Source organism: Tachypleus tridentatus, chromosome 10 (genome assembly GCF_004210375.1).
Source record: "Tachypleus tridentatus isolate NWPU-2018 chromosome 10, ASM421037v1, whole genome shotgun sequence".
NCBI lineage: Eukaryota > Metazoa > Arthropoda > Merostomata > Xiphosura > Limulidae > Tachypleus > Tachypleus tridentatus.
In genome coordinates, this window is record NC_134834.1 from 119,762,155 (window position 1) to 119,781,923 (window position 19,769).

The window sequence follows — 19,769 nt, forward strand, 5'->3', positions numbered from 1 at the left end:
TGGCAAACTATCTGTTATTAGCCAATTAACAGAAAGGGATGTCATTAGGGGTACTGTTTGAACAGTAACAGTACTGTATCACTAATAATATTAAGGTTTGTATCAGTCACAACAAAATTCTAAGTTGCACAAAAACAGAAGTATCCTGACAAACAGTAGAAGCAACAGAAGTATCCTGACAAACAGTAGATGCAATAAAAGTATCCTGACAAACAGTAGATGCAATAAAAGTATTCTGACAAACTGTAGAAACAAACAATTTTTAAGACCAGTCTTATCTTTTATGAATTTCAAAATTCATACTAACCTACTATTTGAGTGAAATGCGCAAACTTTAGAGGTTTAAAATAACTTTCCATCCCATATTAAATACATACATAACATTCAAGCATAAATAGTGCTTAATTACAATGTTCCTCACTGAGGGTTCTTGGTTGCTATTACACCTTTCTGCTGGTGAAAAAGGAAAACAAAATCTATAGTTTTGTCTGTGAAACATAAACCTGAAGTCCACTGGAGCAATGAATAACAGAGGTCAGAAACTCTCTACAAAGCTGCCAGGAAAAAGTCCCGTTTTACCCGTTCTCTGAAGAGTTCCTTTATACCAGCCGTCCTCTCGTTTCTTGTGGACATACACTATATCTCCTACTTTCAGTTCGAGTTCTAACTCACTATTGGGTGGGTAAGGCACGATGCAGCGAAATCTGGGAAAGAAAATTACTTTTAGGTTTTAGTAGTTTTACAAGTTTTGAAATACGGGTCTATCAGCACTAGTAACCAAATTTATTCCTCAAAAATTGATAACCATCATCTCACAAACTCTAAACAAGGTATTCACATCAAAATACATAGTCTTTACAAAACCAGATATTTAGCTGGTAGGTAAATGTTATTGAGAAATTTTAAATTAAGTTCCATTAAAACAATTCCAAAGCCTCAGTATGTTACTATATCCAGTCATGCACTGTTTGACAACCACACAACAAAAGATAACCCTGAAGCACAGTTACAGTATGTAAGAGGATGAATTTTCCACAGCCCAGTTAAACAGAGATCTAATGTTGCAGCAAGAGGCCTGAACACCATGTCTCCATAGAAATATCCATTTCATTAAATGCCTGAGGTGTGTGACAGATGAACAAATATGTTATGGAAGAGAGTTGTACACATAATCTTTCTTAATTTATATTGTACACTGTTGCTGAAGAATACAGAAAATTCTACCAATGACTTCTACTATGTTTGTTGATTCTCTAAAGAACCCACACTTTATTTACCATGGATGGAATATAACATGTTCACATATCTTTCTCGATGATCCTAGTTCCTTTGTTTTCCAGAATTCTAAATCCCTGATTTTATTATATGAATATTTTATATAAAAAACGTACTGCTGTTAATAACTGCTCCACAGAGATTTTATATCGAATGTGGTTGTAATTTACTAACCTGTATACTGAAAACCATTTTAACATACTCAGCCATTACATTCTAGTTGGAAACTTATATAATAAAAAAAACATTAATAAAACTTTAAGAAATAACTTTTTACACATCCAGAAAAAATTGTGTAAATCCATATTTTTCGTCCTAAGCCTTCTCAGAGTACTTAGAAACAACTTTATACTGATAACATAACTAAAACTTATCATTATTAACACCACATAATAACACCACTGAAGATAACCAGTGATGATCCAACACACCAACTCACAAAGTTTTATACTACAAACAGAAACTTCACTTCTGTTATCATCTTATAGAAACTACTGATGATCCAACACACCAACTCACAAAGTTTTATACTACAAACAGAAACTTCACTTCTGTTATCATCTTATAGAAACTACTGATGATCCAACACACCAACTCAGAAACTTTTATATTACAAATAGAAACTGTTTTCTTCTGTTATCATCTTATAGAAACTACTGATGATCCAACACACCAACTCAGAAAGTTTTATATTACAAACAGAAACTGTTTTCTTCTGTTATCATCTTATAGAAACTACTGATGATCCAACACACCAACTCAGAAACTTTTATATTACAAACAGAAACTTTACTTCTGTTATCATCTTATAGAAACTACTGATGATCCAACACACCAACTCACAAAGTTTTATATTACAAACAGAAACTGTTTTCTTCTGTTATCATCTTATAGAAACTACTGATGATCCAACACACCAACTCAGAAACTTTTATATTACAAACAGAAACTTTACTTCTGTTATCATCTTATAGAAACTACTGATGATCCAACACACCAACTCACAAAGTTTTATATTACAAACAGAAACTGTTTTCTTCTGTTATCATCTTATAGAAACTACTGATGATCCAACACACCAACTCAGAAACTTTTATATTACAAACAGAAACTGTTTTCTTCTGTTATCATCTTATAGAAACTACTGATGATCCAACAAACCAACTCAGAAACTTTTATATTACAAACAGAAACTTTACTTCTGTTATCATCTTATAGAAACTACTGATTATCCAACACACCAACTCAGAAACTTTTATATTACAAACAGAAACTGTTTTCTTCTGTTATCATCTTATAGAAACTACTGATGATCCAACACACCAACTCAGAAACTTTTATATTACAAACAGAAACTTTACTTCTGTTATCATCTTATAGAAACTACTGATGATCCAACACACCAACTCAGAAACTTTTATATTACAAACAGAAACTGTTTTCTTCTGTTATCATCTTATAGAAACTACTGATGATCCAACACACCAACTCAGAAACTTTTATATTACAAACAGAAACTGTTTTCTTCTGTTATCATCTTATAGAAACTACTGATGATCCAACACACCAACTCAGAAACTTTTATATTACAAACAGAAACTGTTTTCTTCTGTTATCATCTTATAGAAACTACTGATGATCCAACACACCAACTCAGAAACTTTTATATTACAAACAGAAACTGTTTTCTTCTGTTATCATCTTATAGAAACTACTGATGATCCAACACACCAACTCAGAAACTTTTATATTACAAACAGAAACTGTTTTCTTCTGTTATCATCTTATAGAAACTACTGATGATCCAACACACCAACTCAGAAACTTTTATATTACAAACAGAAACTGTTTTCTTCTGTTATCATCTTATAGAAACTACTGATGATCCAACACACCAACTCAGAAACTTTTATATTACAAACAGAAACTGTTTTCTTCTGTTATCATCTTATAGAAACTACTGATGATCCAACACACCAACTCAGAAACTTTTATATTACAAACAGAAACTGTTTTCTTCTGTTATCATCTTATAGAAACTACTGATGATCCAACACACCAACTCAGAAACTTTTATATTACAAACAGAAACTTTACTTCTGTTATCATCTTATAGAAACTACTGATGATCCAACACACCAACTCAGAAACTTTTATATTACAAACAGAAACTGTTTTCTTCTGTTATCATCTTATAGAAACTACTGATGATCCAACACACCAACTCAGAAACTTTTATATTACAAACAGAAACTGTTTTCTTCTGTTATCATCTTATAGAAACTACTGATGATCCAACACACCAACTCAGAAACTTTTATATTACAAACAGAAACTGTTTTCTTCTGTTATTATCTTATAGAAACTACTGATGATCCAACACACCAACTCAGAAACTTTTATATTACAAACAGAAACTGTTTTCTTCTGTTATCATCTTATAGAAACTACTGATGATCCAACACACCAACTCAGAAACTTTTATATTACAAACAGAAACTGTTTTCTTCTGTTATCATCTTATAGAAACTACTGATGATCCAACACACCAACTCAGAAACTTTTATATTACAAACAGAAACTTTACTTCTGTTATCATCTTATAGAAACTACTGATGATCCAACACACCAACTCAGAAACTTTTATATTACAAACAGAAACTGTTTTCTTCTGTTATCATCTTATAGAAACTACTGATGATCCAACACACCAACTCAGAAACTTTTATATTACAAACAGAAACTGTTTTCTTCTGTTATCATCTTATAGAAACTACTGATGATCCAACACACCAACTCAGAAACTTTTATATTACAAACAGAAACTGTTTTCTTCTGTTATCATCTTATAGAAACTACTGATGATCCAACACACCAACTCAGAAACTTTTATATTACAAACAGAAACTGTTTTCTTCTGTTATTATCTTATAGAAACTACTGATGATCCAACACACCAACTCAGAAACTTTTATTTTACAAACAGAAACTGTTTTCTTCTGTTATTATCTTATAGAAACTACTGATGATCCAACACACCAACTCAGAAACGTTTATTTTACAAACAGAAACTGTTTTCTTCTGTTATCATCTTATAGAAACTACTGATGATCCAACACACCAACTCAGAAACTTTTATATTACAAACAGAAACTGTTTTCTTCTGTTATCATCTTATAGAAACTACTGATGATCCAACACACCAACTCAGAAACTTTTATATTACAAACAGAAACTGTTTTCTTCTGTTATCATCTTATAGAAACTACTGATGATCCAACACACCAACTCAGAAACTTTTATATTACAAACAGAAACTGTTTTCTTCTGTTATCATCTTATAGAAACTACCAATGATCCAACACACCAACTCACAAAGTTTTATATTACAAACAGAAACTGTTTTCTTCTGTTATCATCTTATAGAAACTACTGATGATCCAACACACCAACTCAGAAACTTTTATACTACAAACAGAAACTTTACTTCTGTTATCATCTTATAGAAACTACCGATGATCCAACACATCTACTCAGAAACTTTTATATTACAAACAGAAACTGTTTTCTTCTGTTATCATCTTATAGAAACTACTGATGATCCAACACACCAACTGAGAAACTTTTATACTACAAACAGAAACTTTACTTCTGTTATCATCTTATAGAAACTACCGATGATCCAACACATCTACTCAGAAACTTTTATATTACAAACAGAAACTTTACTTCTGTTATCATCTTATAGAAACTACTGATGATCTAACACACCAACTCAGAAACTTTTATATTACAAACAGAAACTGTTTTCTTCTGTTATCATCTTATAGAAACTACTGATGATCCAACACACCAACTCAGAAACTTTTATACTACAAACAGAAACTGTTTTCTTCTGTTATCATCTTATAGAAACTACTGATGATCCAACACACCAACTCAGAAAGTTTTACTTTACAAACAGAAACTGTTTTCTTCTGTTATCATCTTATAGAAACTACCGATGATCCAACACACCAACTCAGAAACTTTTATTTTACAAACAGAAACTTTACTTCTGTTATCATCTTATAGAAACTACTGATGATCCAACACACCAACTCAGAAACTTTTATTTTACAAACAGAAACTTTACTTCTGTTATCATCTTATAGAAACTACTGATGATCCAACACACCAACTCAGAAACTTTTATATTACAAACAGAAACTGTTTTCTTCTGTTATCATCTTATAGAAACTACTGATGATCCAACACACCAACTCAGAAACTTTTATATTACAAACAGAAACTTTACTTCTGTTATCATCTTATAGAAACTACTGATGATCCAACACACCAACTCAGAAACTTTTATATTACAAACAGAAACTGTTTACTTCTGTTATCATCTTATAGAAACTACTGATGATCCAACACACCTACTCAGAAAGTTTTATATTACAAACAGAAACTTTACTTCTGTTATCATCTTATAGAAACTACTGATGATCTAACACACCAACTCACAAAGTTTTATATTACAAACAGAAACTGTTTTCTTCTGTTATCATCTTATAGAAACTACTGATGATCCAACACACCAACTCACAAAGTTTTATATTACAAACAGAAACTGTTTTCTTCTGTTATCATCTTATAGAAACTACTGATGATCCAACACACCAACTCACAAAGTTTTATATTACAAACAGAAACTGTTTTCTTCTGTTATCATCTTATAGAAACTACTGATGATCCAACACACCAACTCAGAAACTTTTATATTACAAACAGAAACTTTACTTCTGTTATCATCTTATAGAAACTACTGATGATCCAACACACCAACTCACAAAGTTTTATATTACAAACAGAAACTGTTTTCTTCTGTTATCATCTTATAGAAACCACTGATGATCCAACACACCAACTCAGAAACTTTTATTTTACAAACAGAAACTTTGTTTACTTCTGTTTGTAATCAAACTGTAATATACAGTAAGACTAGAAAGAAATGTACAATATACTTGATGTAAGAACAGGTTGAGATATACAGTAAACCTGATGTAACAACAGGTATAAATGTATGATTCACATGATGTAAAACTAGACAGAAATGTACAGCAGATATGATTACTTGTAAATACGGACACAGTAGGTTTTACTAACATTATACTAACTGCTACTTTTAATTCAAACTAATCAAACAACCTCATTACACTTGACATTGTATTAATGCCCTCAGAAACTTAAGGTTTAGGAAGAACCAACCTTTCACGGACTAGTGGAGCTGGTTGTCTGGGACGTGATGATGGTTTTGCATGGTCAGCATTATTCACATCAAGAGAGTTGCTCTTCTTATGTGACACTTGATGACCACCAAGAGCCTTGCTTGGACATGACCCTGATCTGGAAATACAACAACAGAAATATTAACTAAATTTCTAGCATGAAAGATCGTAAGCTCAATATCTCAGATCCCCAACCATGAAATCTTTCAACTTCTTTAGTGTCTCAGAACTGTTTTAATATGAAAAAAGTAGTTTTCTTTACATAAAGGTAACATGCAGCTTGTTGATATAAAGTTACTGATTTTAAGGGCTAATTAGAAACTGTGTTTAAAATTTCCCTTTATGTAGGTTTCAGATGTCAAGAAAACAGGAAAGTAGGATTCACTCCAAAATGTCCAGGGACTGGGATCCCCTTTCATTCACTCCAGAATGCCCTGGGACTGGGATCCCCTTTCATTCCACTCTAAAATGCCCAGGGACTGGGATCCCCTTTCAGTCAGTCCAGAATGTCCAAGGACTGGAATCCCCCTTCATTCACTGCAGAATGTCCAAGGACTGGGATCCCCCTTCATTCGCTCCAGAATGATCAGAAACTGGGATCCTCCTTCATTCACTATAGAATGATCAGGGACTGGGATACCTCTTCATTCACTCCAGAATGATCAGGGACTGGGATCACCCTCATTAACTGCAGAATGATCAGAAACTGGGATCCCCCTTCATTCACTCCAGAATGTTCAGGGACTGGAATCCCCCTTCATTCACTCCAGAATGTCCAGGGGCTGGGATCACCCTCATTCACCCCAGAATGTCCAGGGGCTGGGATCACCCTCATTCACCCCAAAATGTCCAATGACTGGAATCCCCTTCATTCACTCCAGAAAGTCCAGGGACTGGGATCACTCTCATTCACTCCAGAATGTCCAGGGACTGGGATCCTCCTTCATGTGTCCTCAGATATTTTGACGTGGAAGAAGGAATTTTATGTCACTTCATGATTGATCATCCTGCAGCCGAAAAAGTCAAGACATTAGATACAGAGGTCTACTGGTGTAATTCATGAAACAAGTTATATAAAACTGTAGAAAAAGTATAGACATTAGATACAGAGGTCTACTGTTGTACTTCATGAAACAAGTTATACAAAATTGTAGAAAAAGTCTAGACATTAGAGACAGAAGTCTACTGGTGTAAGTCATGAAACAAGTTATATAAAACTGTGGAAAAAGTATAGACATTAGATACAGAGGTCTACTGGTGTAATTCATGAAACAAGTTATATAAAACTGTAGAAAAAGTCTAGACATTAGATACAGAGGTCTACTGGTGTAATTCATGAAACAAGTTATATAAAACTGTAGAAAACGTCTAGACATTAGATACAGAGGTCTACTGGTGTAATTCATGAAACAAGTTATATAAAACTGTAGAAAAAGTATAGACATTAGATACAGAGGTCTACTGGTGTAATTCATGAAACAAGTTGTATAAAACTGTAGAAAAAGTCTAGACATTAGATACAGAGGTCTACTGGTGTAATTCATTAACAAGGTATATAAAACTGTATAAAAAGTATAGACATTAGATACAGAGGTCTACTGGTGTAATTCATGAAACAAGTTGTATAAAACTGTAGAAAAAGTCTAGACATTAGATACAGAGGTCTACTGGTGTAATTCATTAACAAGGTATATAAAACTGTATAAAAAGTATAGACATTAGATACAGAGGTCTACTGGTGTAATTCATTAACAAGGTATATAAAACTGTAAAAAACGTATAGACATTAGATACAGAGGTCTACTGGTGTAATTCATGAAACAAGTTATATAAAACTGTATAAAAAGTATAGACATTAGATACAGAGGTCTACTGGTGTAATTCATGAAACAAGTTATATAAAACTGTAGAAAACGCACAGACATTAGATACAGAGGTCTACTGTTGTAATTCATGAAACAAGTTATATAAAACTGTAGAAAAAGTCTAGACATTAGATACAGAGGTCTACTGGTGTAATTCATGAAACAAGTTATATAAAACTGTAGAAAAAGTACAGACATTAGATACAGAGGTCTACTGGTGTAATTCATGAAACAAGTTATATAAAACTGTATAAAAAGTATAGACATTAGATACAGAGGTCGACTGGTGTAATTCATGAAACAAGTTATATAAAACTGTATAAAAAGTCGACATCAGATACAGAGGTCGACTGGTGTAATTCATGAAACAAGTTATATAAAACTGTAGAAAAAGTATAGACATCAGATACAGAGGTCTACTGGTGTAATTCATGAAACAAGTTATATAAAACTGTATAAAAAGTCTAGACATTAGATACAGAGGTCTACTGGTGTAATTCATGAAACAAGTTATATAAAACTGTAGAAAACGTATCGACATTAGATACACAGGTCTACTGGTGTAATTCATGAAACAAGTTATATAAAACTGTAGAAAAAGTATAGACATTAGATACAGAGGTCGACTGGTGTAATTCATGAAACAAGTTATATAAAACTGTAGAAAAAGTATAGACATTAGATACAGAGGTCTACTGTTGTAATTCATGAAACAAGTTATATAAAACTGTAGAAAAAGTATAGACATTAGATACAGAGGTCTACTGTTGTAATTCATGAAACAAGTTATATAAAACTGTAGAAAAAGTATAGACATTAGAAAGCAAAGTCTGCTCTTGTACTTTATGAAACAAGTTATATACACATTATGTCTTCATCTGATAGAATAATGAATTAAAGTACCAAGCATGTTATGTAGTACACTACATCTGACAGAATAATACAGTAAGCTGTCAGGTATCCTTCCTAATGTCCAACATTAGGCTATACAGAGAAGTGAAATAAATCTACCTACCTGACATGCATAGCCTGAATCTGAGTGGCTTTAGTGGTGGTCAGTGATGTGTCCACAAAGGTGGGGTTGTCACGGTAGTTTGATGGAAGTGGAGACTTGGACTTAAATCTACCTACCTGACATGCATAGCCTGAATCTGAGTGGCTCCAGTGGTGGTCAGCGGTGTGTCCACAAAGGTGGGGTTGTCACAGTAGTTTGATGGAGGTGGAGACTTGGACTTTCGTTTACTGGTCAGTCTCTTTACCAAGCTCACTTTCTCACGTTCTTTTTTCTCTTTCTGCTACACACAAAGAAAAATCACTTTGTTATCCAGGTAACATTCATTAGTGTCACTTGTGTAAAATCAAGTGAAAGAAAAAAAGATATATAAATAATGTTGCAAACACTTGTATAGGCAAGTCTTGTTTACCAGACTTTACCAAGGATAAGTTAATTACATAAAAATTTACATGGTACCGGTGTATTTATTCAAACTTCTGAACTGAATGGTTAAACCTGTCAAACACTTAGAATCATCATTGAGAAAGTTCATTAATATTATTAACAAATATATAAAATATTGTGGCAAAATTTACAGATATGCCAGAGTAGAGTACAGTGAAAGTATGCTGTTTGGATGTTTTATAATTTACAGATATGCCAGAGTAGAGTACAGTGAAAGTATGCTGTTTGGATGTTTTATAATTTACAGATATGCCAGAGTAGAGTACAGTGAAAGTATGCTGCTTGGATGTTTTATAATTTACAGATATGCCAGAGTAGAGTACAGTGAAAGTATGCTGTTTGGATGTTTTATAATTTACAGATATGCCAGAGTAGAGTACAATGAAAGTATGCTGTTTGGATGTTTTATAATTTACAGATATGCCAGAGTAGAGTACAGTGAAAGTATGCTGTTTGGATGTTTTATAATTTACAGATATGCCAGAGTAGAGTACAGTGAAAGTATGCTGTTTGGATGTTTTATAATTTACAGATATGCCAGAGTAAAGTACAGTGAAAGTATGCTGTTGGATGTTTTATAACTTACAGATATGCCAGAGTAGAGTACAGTGAAAGTATGCTGTTTGGATGTTTTATAACGATATGCCAGAGTAGAGTACAGTGAAAGTATGCTGTTTGGATGTTTTATAATGATATGCCAGAGTAGAGTACAGTGAAAGTATGCTGTTTGGATGTTTTATAATGATATGCCAGAGTAGAGTACAGTGAAAGTATGCTGTTTAGATGTTTTATAATTTACAGATATGCCAGAGTAGAGTACAGTGAAAGTACGCTGTTTGGATGTTTTATAATTTACAGATATGCCAGAGTAGAGTATAGTGAAAGTATGCTGTTTGGATGTTTTATAATTTACAGATATACAGAGTAGAGCAGCAGTGAAAGTATGCTGTTTGGATGTTTTATAATTTACAGATATGCCAGAGTAGAGTACAGTGAAAGTATGCTGTTTAGATGTTTTATAATTTACAGATATGCCAGAGTAGAGTACAGTGAAAGTATGCTGTTTAGATGTTTTATAATTTACAGATATGCCAGAGTAGAGTACAGTGAAAGTACGCTGCTTGGATGTTTTATAATTTACAGATATGCCAGAGTAGAGTACAGTGAAAGTATGCTGTTTGGATGTTTTATAATTTACAGATATGCCAGAGTAGAGTACAGTGAAAGTATGCTGTTTGGATGTTTTATAATTTACAGATATGCCAGAGTAGAGTACAGTGAAAGTATGCTGTTTGGATGTTTTATAATTTACAGATATGCCAGAGCAGAGTACAGTGAAAGTATGCTGTTTGGATGTTTTATAATTTACAGATATGCCAGAGTAGAGTACAGTGAAAGTATGCTGTTTGGATGTTTTATAATTTACAGATACGCCAGAGCAGAGCACAGTGAAAGTATGCTGTTTGGATGTTTTATAATGATATGCCAGAGTAGAGTACAGTGGAAGTATGCTGTTTGGATGTTTTATAATTTACAGATATGCCAGAGTAGAGTACAGTGAAAGTATGCTGTTTGGATGTTTTATAATTTACAGATATGCCAGAGTAGAGTACAGTGAAAGTATGCTGTTTGGATGTTTTATAACTTACAGATATGCCAGAGTAGAGTACAGTGAAAGTATGCTGTTTGGATGTTTTATAATTTACAGATATGCCAGAGTAGAGTACAGTGAAAGTATGCTGTTTGGATGTTTTATAATTTACAGATATGCCAGAGTAGAGTACAGTGAAAGTATGCTGTTTGGATGTTTTATAATTTACAGATATGCCAGAGTAGAGTACAGTGAAAGTATGCTGTTGGATGTTTTATAACTTACAGATATGCCAGAGTAGAGTACAGTGAAAGTATGCTGTTTGGATGTTTTATAATGATATGCCAGAGTAGAGTACAGTGAAAGTATGCTGTTTGGATGTTTTATAATGATATGCCAGAGTAGAGTACAGTGAAAGTATGCTGTTTGGATGTTTTATAATGATATGCCAGAGTAGAGTACAGTGAAAGTATGCTGTTTGGATGTTTTATAATTTATAGATATGCCAGAGTAGAGTACAGTGAAAGTATGCTGTTTGGATGTTTTATTTTCATGGTAATCCAATGTCCAGCAGACACACTGGACCTGTTATGTCCAAGTAACTTACATAATAAATCATGTTTAATTTTCTACAATGATTCCAGCAAAACACCATTATGAATTAGAAATAAAAAATAAACAGGAGTCCAACACTACGTAACAATGTATTCTAAATAGACAATTCATAAACACCAGTTTAGTGTTGTACTGAAAAGCAGCATTTAGCTCTCCATCTTAATCATAACAGGGTATCGACACAGATTCTGTTTGTGAACATATTTCTGAGAGTTCAAAACAATGCAGCATATTATTCATTAACTTTTTAAATGTTTGTAAAACCAAATGAAGAAGGTAAGTGTATGCAGAGACCAAAGAAAAATTTTGTTTTCTTTAATGAAGTTCCAACAACTAGCTTGTATTTGATCAAAATAGACAGGATAAAAAATACTTACAAGTGACATTGACCAAGAAAAACAGAAAAATTCCTGAGAAGAAAAGGGGAGAGAAAAAAGCAAATAACTTACTTTAATAATATCATGAAATTATTTTAAAAAATTATGTTGAATGTACATTAAGAACACCTTCAAGTAAATCTGGTAAAAAGAACAAAAACAATGAAATTAGTTTAGTCTCCTTTTAAGCCTTGGAGGTTCATCCAATCTGTATGCAAAGTGGAACCGAATTTGTTCAAAACTCGGGTTAACAAATAAACTTTCTTTAGTTTGATTTAATAAATAACCTCGTAAAGAGGTCAGCTTAACCTCTGTGACACAAGAACTGTGTCTGATCACTATTTTCAGAAAAAAACAAAACAAAACTTAAAAACATGAGCACTGAGACACTTATGGTACCAAAGAAACATAACCTTACTAAATACACACAAAAACACCAGTATCAACATCTTTATGTTGACCCAACAACCTAAGGAATATAAACTTACCACATTTATTCCTAACACTTCCAAGGGCAGTTCAAATATTTACAAATACACACAGAAACACCAGAATTCTACATTCTCACATGGACACAAGTATAGAACCTGAACACAGAAACACCAGAATTCTACATTCTCACATGAACACAAGTACAGAACCTGAACACAGAAACACCAGAATTCTACATTCTCACATGAACACAAGTATAGAACCTGAACACAGAAACACCAGAATTCTACATTCTCACCTGGACACAAGTGTAGAACCTGAACACAGAAACACCAGAATTCTACATTCTCACCTGGACACAAGTGTAGAACTTGAACATTTTTCCACAGTTAAAACAAACTTCCAAAGTAACTAATTAAATGAAATAAACAGATATGGAAATCAATACAGTTTATTTGTTACTTTTAAGAACAGCAAACAAGAAACACGGTCTTCAGATAGATTCAAGTTATACTTCTACAAAAGAAAGACTGACAGTCACATGTGAAATAATGTGTACAAAATAAAATTATCACACTTTTTAGAGGATATGTTTATGAATTTGTTAGCTTGAAAGGACAGAAAGTTTTAAATTAAAAACAAATGGCCAGTTTTTGACACCACCAATTCTAAAAGGCCGTTGTTTCAGCTACAATCTGAGGATAGAGTTTTACAACTATCACTTATGGAGACAAAAAAAATTAATATTTCTGTGCCCCACAGAAAGAAATGGCTACATCGTCAAGTCCCTATAGTATCACCTTCTCAGATCTTGTATTTCCTGTAGAAGCACCATCACTGCTCTCCCCTGCTGGAACACCTATACACACATTAGGGGGTGTAACAGCAGTTGCAGCACTTAGACTGACTAGAGGGGTAGACCTCTGGTGACCATTGTTTTGGTTTGTATTATACCACGAAAGGGTGATGCTTCCACTGGTCGGTAAGCTTTGTGTGCGGCCTGTGGATGAAACTGGATAAGATGCTGCCATCGGAGCAGCCGCAACATCCCATTCCGTATGCCTTGGGGCTCCAACCAGTGCCTTTGGTGCATTGCCGTTGCTGGTCTTGATCTGAAATTATAAATGAAAACTGTTTACATTTTATAAGATTTCTGTGAGAGTGACATTTGGAACCTGTGCAGTTTTAAGTAATTTATATTCTTATCAAATATGTGCAGTAACTGACAACAGAAAAATGATTTTTTGTAAAAAAAAACATACATTAGTTTGAGCTAATTTTCTTTCAAATACAAAAACTATGACAATCACTTTCATAAACACTACAAGTTAGAAAAACTGAGGGGGCACTTGACAGAATGCATACCTCTGCCATGCAATAATATTTGACTCTTAAAAAATATGAAACTGTGTCCATATGGTCATCATAATCAATGGACATGGACCGTTTTTAGCAGAACAATAAGAAATAATATTCTAAATATGTCCACTTGAGTTTCATAAAAATCCAATCATTAGAGTTTTCAAGCAAAAACAGTGTGAAAAACTGGTCCCAATGATAAGAGAGGAGAATTTTTTGTGACCTTGACTCTCCAAACAACTAGTCCCTTCTAAGCTGGATAATAAAAGAAATGTATACTAACTTCTGTCTGAATCCTTTCAGCCATTTTCAAAATGTCTTGCTCACACATCCACACTTATGGGAGTGGTAACATAACTTCCATCAAAGATTTGATTTTGGTTTCAAAAATACATATGAAAAAGTCGTTAAAGGTCACAAAACAAAGAGTACACTTCATAATCTTTTATTTTACAGACATTTCCACAAAATCCTTCTACAAGCACCTTACTCGTTTCTACACCAGTACTTCTATGTTTTTAACCCTTTTACTTCAGACTTGCTGGATTACATCAACCTTGTGACTTCAAAGTAACAACCACTTTCCAGACTATAACTTTGATATGTTTTGTGTATATCCATAAAAGCTGTCAAGCATTAAGTAAACATTACAAATCTTTTATATATATATAAAATAATATTTTTTAATTAAGTATTATTACATAAAATTTCTCGATGAATACATGGAGTCAGTGTTGATTGCTCCAAATGCAAAGTGATTTTTGTTAATATTAAAAATACATTTCTTCAGCTGAAAATTGTCAAATTGTCACTTATAGAATCTGCAAAACATCCTAAAGAAATATCATTTTCTCTAATCTAATTCTGTATGTATTCAGTAAGTTTCACATCATAACTACAATAAATAACTTTAATCCAAACTACCTTTTTTTTCAACAATGAATGCACATTGTAATAAGGAACTACAACTGTTTATCCTAAATAGATCAAATTTCTAACACTACATCTGTTTGTACTTAATTATATACTTTATATAACTAGGAACCCTACTACACAAGTTGTAAGTTACTCGGACTATGTGACCCTATTAAATTATACAATACATGAACTGCTTGAAAGCATACCTCACAAAGAATTATTATTATTATTAATCATCTTATTTAACATGTTTATAATTTTTACATTTTAGTTACATTTATAATAATAAACTAAGAATACATTAAAAACAATATCTATAATGCTCACCAGTGTCTATTTTACTATCAACTGTCAATGTAAGTTAAACCTACTTTGTTTTTTTTATATGTGCTAATATAATTCTAGCATATTAAAGTTTTATTTAATTAAATAATACACTTAAGAATATAAAATAACAACATCTATAAAACAAATAATGTTCTATAACTATCATATTAATCTTTAAAAATGTAAAGTTTGTTGATGTGAACACTGCAAGACAAACTACCAAAACAAACAGACAATACTTAGTACTGAAAACAATGTAATATAACACAACATTTAACAGATTAAAATTCTGTACTCCTATTGGTTATAAAAATATATTATTAAACATCAGAAAGAACTATTGGTAATTTGTAACAAGTGGGTTTGGCTGTGATAATTGCACTTTGGCTAGGTAATATTTATATTATAAATATTAATTTTTGTTAAGTTGTTTACTTCTCAAAGGGATGGTAGATAAATTATAGAAGAGGATACCTAGAGATTAATTATCACAATTCTCATACTAGAAGAGAATAAAGAATTACTGTATTTTTTTATAATAACTTAGAGCTTGTATAATAACATTTGGTTTATTAACTACACTTTGATGCTAGAATTATTTGTATACAATGATAATAAATATTTTAATTAGTTTTGAATGTAACTCTTAACACGTTATGACGTGTTGGTCTACCCAGCAAGTGGGTTAAATGAGGTAAAGTTTTTAAATTCTGTGTGATCTCTCTCTCATAACCTACAAAATAAAACCACATTCAACATGTTGGGGTGTAAAAATTGTTATATTATACATTTTATCTTTTGGATAACTTAAAAAAGTACCCAAACAACAACTCAAAATAACTTTTTTCCTTCTTACTATAACTGTATTTGGGGAGTAGAAATATTTAAACTTCCTGTTGAAGATATAAACATGTAAAACACACCTACAAAACTGTGGTCCTTCTACATATTTACTGTTTATTACTCTTTTTGTTAAAATCTGTAAAATACAAATGACTACGTAATTGCTATTTAACGGATTCCAAAGCTAACAAAATCATAAATATGAAACATGGATGTGTACTGCAGTTCACATTTTTTTTTCTTTATAAGTTTAATTTATAACTATTACATCAAAAGTCTGTCTTGAGTCAAGTGCTTTTAACATAATCCATCCATATCTCCTTATTTTGTTTTGTTACATAAAGGCAATAAATTATGAAACTAATTCATTTTAAGGGGTCCCCTTGATGTATTTATTTTTCAATTTGTTGAAGTAATTACCCTGTATACTTGTAACTTAAAACAAATGAAGTCATATGGTGAATTTTGTTCTCATAGGAGCCAACATACTAACTAAAACTTATTTTGAAACTACTGAGTGTAGTTTATAAAAGGTCTATGGAGGATACCAGTAAAAATGGAACACAGCGAGATAAAGTACACACTATCAAAACACACTGGAACATAGTGAGATAAAGTACACACTATCAAAACACACTGGAACATAGCGAGATAAAGTACACACTATCAAAACACACTGGAACATAGCGAGATAAAGTACACACTATCAAAACACACTGGAACATAGTGAGATAAAGTACACACTATCAAAACACACTGGAACATAGTGAGATAAAGTACACACTATCAAAACACACTGGAACATAGTGAGATAAAGTACACACTATCAAAACACACTGGAACATAGCGAGATAAAGTACACACTATCAAAACACACTGGAACATAGTGAGATAAAGTACACACTATCAAAACACACTGGAACATAGTGATATAAAGTACACACTATCAAAACACACTGGAACATAGTGAGATAAAGTACACACTATCAAAACACACTGGAACATAGCAAGATAAAGTACACACTATCAAAACACACTGGAACATAGTGAGATAAAGTACACACTATCAAAACACACTGGAACATAGTGAGATAAAGTACACACTATCAAAACACACTGGAACATAGTGAGATAAAGTACACACTATCAAAACACACTGGAACATAGTGAGATAAAGTACACACTATCAAAACACACTGGAACATAGTGAGATAAAGTACACACTATCAAAACACACTGGAACATAGCGAGATAAAGTACACACTATCAAAACACACTGGAACATAGCGAGATAAAGTACACACTATCAAAACACACTGGAACATAGGGAGATAAAGTACACACTATCAAAACACACTGGAACATAGCGAGATAAAGTACACACTATCAAAACACACTGGAACATAGCGAGATAAAGTACACACTATCAAAACACACTGGAACATAGTGAGATAAAGTACACACTATCAAAACACACTGGAACATAGTGAGATAAAATACACACTATCAAAACACACTGGAACATAGTGAGATAAAGTACACACTATCAAAACACACTGTAGTGTGTCAAGCAGTCAAAACAACCTACAGGAAACATGGTTATTAACAAAAGTGAAAATCCAATGATATTCCTACAGCTCAGGCTGTGGTACTCAGGTATTTTCCTATAGCTCAGGCTGTGGTACTCAGGTATTTTCACAAGACCTTTACTCCATATACCATTAATAAATTAAAAAATCTCCAATTTTGATTAATTTTTTTCTATTTTTATTTTCTTCACACCAAAAGTTGAAAAACTTTACTTGACAGAAAAACATATTTATTTCTTAGATTTTTTAAAATCTGATATACTGGTAGATCTTTACCACCTACGATTAGGTGTCAGATTTGGTGTAAATATAAACCACCTGTGCAAAGTTATTTAAAAAAAATATTTGATTTTCACCAAAATACTTCAGCATGCCTACACAAAATGTCACACAACTTAACATTCTAAAACTATTACTGCAGCTCAACCTAACAGTAAATGTGGATCATTTCTTGTCATTCAAATAAAAAATGGTTGATTTATAATAGCTAAACTATATGGAAAATGTTATTAAATCATCCTAACTAAAGAGCATTCATACACATTTAATATTAGCTTAACCAAGTAGCATAAATAAAGATGCACAAAGAGCTGTACTGCAAGTTGTTTTGCAATGAAACAGATGAAAGACAAATAAATTATCTGTACGAGATAAGATATAAGATAGGAAAAGATATAACATATAAGATTAGCTTAAATCTTTAATTGAAACTTGCCTTTGTGGGGTAAATGTCAGTAGAATACAAATGAGTGAAATCTAGGTTTCATGTGAACAGCTACAGTAATATTTTGTAAATGTAATATACAGTGTGTTTGGAAAGTCACTGTGCACTTACATATTTATTAACAGACATGTTTCAATATAGAATACAGGAGGTAAATATGAATGTTATAAACAATGTTGAAAGTGACCACCGTTGGCATCAATACAGGCTTGGATCCTTCTTATTTTGTTTCTAAACACTGCTATCATTTGCTGGCTTGAAATAGACCGAATAAAATATGATTAGAAAACTGCACAGTGACTTTCCGAACACCCTGTATACAAGTCTACACGTATGTCACTTTGTAGTTTTTACTTTATTATAAATCATAAACTTACAATACTGGCTGAAAAACATTAAATGATTATCAAACTCCATGTTTAAATCTTCAGATTTAAGAGTTGTTAATTTCTGTAAATGACATTACAGAAATAAGTGAAAAGCTTTAAGAAACAAATTGTTCAGTGTACCTTTTGTACAGCAGATATGCCGTTCCTAGATGAAGGCTGAGGCCTGGGAAGATGTTGAGGAGGTGGTGCTATTCCTGCTAGACTCTGAGTCCACTCCCGCAGTCCTACCAATATTCCACAGCGACTTTCTGTATGTTTAGAGCGAGGGTTGTTAAGATATGAACCAGAAGGTTTTGAGCCATTTCCAGATGAACAAAAAGACTGACTCTGCATAGCTTGAGCTGTCATAGTGCTCACTGGCATGGGAGGAGATGACACTGAGACAATCTTGGACGCAGGTAACTTCATGCTGCCAGCAGGTGGCACTCCCTGAGGGAAATGTGGTTGAAGAGATGAAGTTCTGTAACAAAGAATTATACAGATGAAACACCTCATTCTCTCCTGTTTAAATGTTTATCAAGAAATGTAAAGGATTTTCTGAAGTTCTGTAACAAAGAATTTTACAGATGAAACACCTCATTCTCTCCTGTTTAAATGTTTATCAAGAAATGTAAAGGATTTTCTGAAGTTCTGTAACAAAGAATTATACAGATGAAATACCTCATTCTCTCCTGTTTAAATGTTTATCAAGAAATGTAAAGGATTTTCTGAAGTTCTGTAACAAAGAATTATA

General features: G+C 32.5%; 1 protein-coding gene across 1 annotated transcript in view; it reads right to left on the minus strand.

The window, feature by feature from the left end:
* Window positions 1-400: 400 nt before the first annotated feature.
* LOC143230183 (E3 ubiquitin-protein ligase SH3RF3-like) overlaps window positions 401-19,769 on the minus strand; it is a 30,363-nt gene continuing 10,994 nt past the window's right edge. The window contains exons 4-8 of the mRNA XM_076463303.1: window positions 19,157-19,496; window positions 13,688-13,999; window positions 9,545-9,708; window positions 6,529-6,666; window positions 401-704 (exon numbers count right to left, since the gene is read on the minus strand). Of these exons, the coding sequence (XP_076319418.1) occupies window positions 536-704; window positions 6,529-6,666; window positions 9,545-9,708; window positions 13,688-13,999; window positions 19,157-19,496 (1,123 nt within the window). The 3' untranslated portion in view covers window positions 401-535. The remainder of the gene's footprint in view (window positions 705-6,528; window positions 6,667-9,544; window positions 9,709-13,687; window positions 14,000-19,156; window positions 19,497-19,769) is intronic.